General features: G+C 39.9%; 1 protein-coding gene across 1 annotated transcript in view; it reads left to right on the top strand.

The window, feature by feature from the left end:
• The first annotated feature begins 908 nt into the window (after positions 1-908).
• The window catches only part of Pde6h (phosphodiesterase 6H), a 4,390-nt gene continuing 3,292 nt past the window's right edge, over positions 909-2,006 (top strand). The window contains exon 1 of the mRNA XM_028780855.1: positions 909-1,042. Coding sequence (XP_028636688.1) covers positions 909-1,042 — 134 coding nt within the window. The remainder of the gene's footprint in view (positions 1,043-2,006) is intronic.

Genomic DNA, 2,006 nt, shown 5'->3' with positions numbered 1-2,006 from the left:
TAACTAGTCTGGGTATGCAGTGTTAGATAGGTCCATGGTTTGCACAAGAGAGAAAACGTTGAAGACATCTAGGAGATACGTAGTTGATGGACTCTATCTGGACGTGGTGTTAGAGAACAAAGGTATTGGTTAGCCAATCCCCAGGACCCAATCCTCTGCTTCTGCATGTCTGTTTCAGGCCACATGGAATGTACCCATTATTGTCCACAGTCTAGAAATCCTAGAATCTTTTCCTTTCCTAGAATGGAAAGGAAAAGAATACACTGTAGAAAATATCTTTTGGAGGTGGGCTAGTCTGAAGCTGGATGCATATAAAGTTTAAAATATTTATGAATATTATAAGCATAGCATTCAGGTAATTTCCCTTCTTTTCTTGGGATTATTTGAGAGGAAATATGATATTATAATTAAATACTATTGGATTATTTTCTTGGGGGAGCATATACCTGGATTTGAGACAAGGTTTCATGTATTTGAAACTGACCTCAAATTGGCTATATAGCCAAGGATGACCTTGGATTTCAGGTCGTCTGCATCTATCAGCTCAGTACGTCAGTTACATGTATGCACAATCCAATTAGGCCTGATTTTTCCAGTGCTGGGAATTGAACTCAGATCTTTGTGTGTGCTGGGCAAATACTCTACCAACCCTTGTATATCTATGGCCCTTGTATATCTAATTTTTTTTAAACTTTCTTTTAGTTGACAAAATCTCTTAGTTGACTGTTTTCATTGCACGCTATTGAGTACATTCGTTGATTTATAGGATATTTTCTAAAACTGATTTCTCTGGCTCGCATGTGTCAACACAAAACGCCAAGCTTCTGAGTCAACAGTGCTCCGAATATCTGATAACTAACAGTCTTTTTGACTCGAGGGTCTTCATTTCCTTCCACTCCCCAGCCGAGATGAGTGACAGCCCTTCCCTGAGTCTTCCAGCACCAAGCCAAGGTCCTACTACCCCACGTAAAGGGCCCCCCAAGTTCAAGCAGAGGCAGACTCGACAGTTCAAGAGCAAGCCTCCCAAGAAAGGGGTGAAAGGGTAAGTGTGAGATCTAAGGGCAGGGCTGTCTCTTCTGATCGCCATCACGCAGACTCAGAGCCGTCAGCCACGCCCTCCAGCTTCCTCTCCAGGTCATCCTTGTTGAATCCTATCGGTATCCCTGGACTCCCTTCCTTTGTAAGCCCCGGGGAGAATGGCCAGTAAAAAAGGAAAATAGAGCATCTCACAATGGCTTTTAACTTGACCTTCCAAATTTTTCTTATCTGATCTTTCGAAAAATAATTTTTAAAGACTTATTTTAATTATGTGTGTGTGTGTGTGTGTGTGTGCGTAGTATGTCTGTGTAGGGGTATATACATTTGAACGTAGGTACCAGAAGCAGCCAGCGGAGGACGCTTTCGATCCTCTGGGACTGTAATTGCAGGCTATGGTGAGCTACTCAATTTGAATAATAGCAACAGAACTCAGGTCCTCTCCAAGAGCACCAAGTGTTCTTAACCACTGAGCCAGCACAGCTGCCCACTCTCTGTTCTTTTATGCAGACACAACCCGTGCTTTAACCTGGAATTCTGAACTGTCAGTCATTTCCAGAAAACACTGGGTTTTGTTTTGGTTCTATTTTTGATTTTTTTTTAATCTTCATGTCTTATTTCTTCAGTTCTCCATTTTACTCTGTAGTTCTTTGGAAAAAAATCCTATTTTCAACACATACCCTACATGCTAACTTCTCTTTTACTGCTGCTTAAATTACGTCATTCCTTTCCTGTTTCTATAATGATGCATTCAGCCATCATAACTAGTGTTAGTTTATATTACATTGACTTATCTATATCTTTTCACTGGAGGTAAGATCACTCAGAGGAAATTTGATTTTTCTTTAGTTCTCTGTGCCTAATGTGTTGTTGGGAATGCAGTAGATTAATTAACTAATGTCAATGTCTTACTGCTTAGTCATATGTATATGTATATGTATATGTATATGTATATGTATATGTATATGTAT

This window comes from Grammomys surdaster, unplaced genomic scaffold, assembly GCF_004785775.1.
Source record: "Grammomys surdaster isolate TR1022 unplaced genomic scaffold, NIH_TR_1.0 373, whole genome shotgun sequence".
Classification (NCBI taxonomy): Eukaryota; Metazoa; Chordata; class Mammalia; order Rodentia; family Muridae; genus Grammomys; species Grammomys surdaster.
This window is presented reverse-complemented; position numbering and strand designations above follow the sequence as displayed.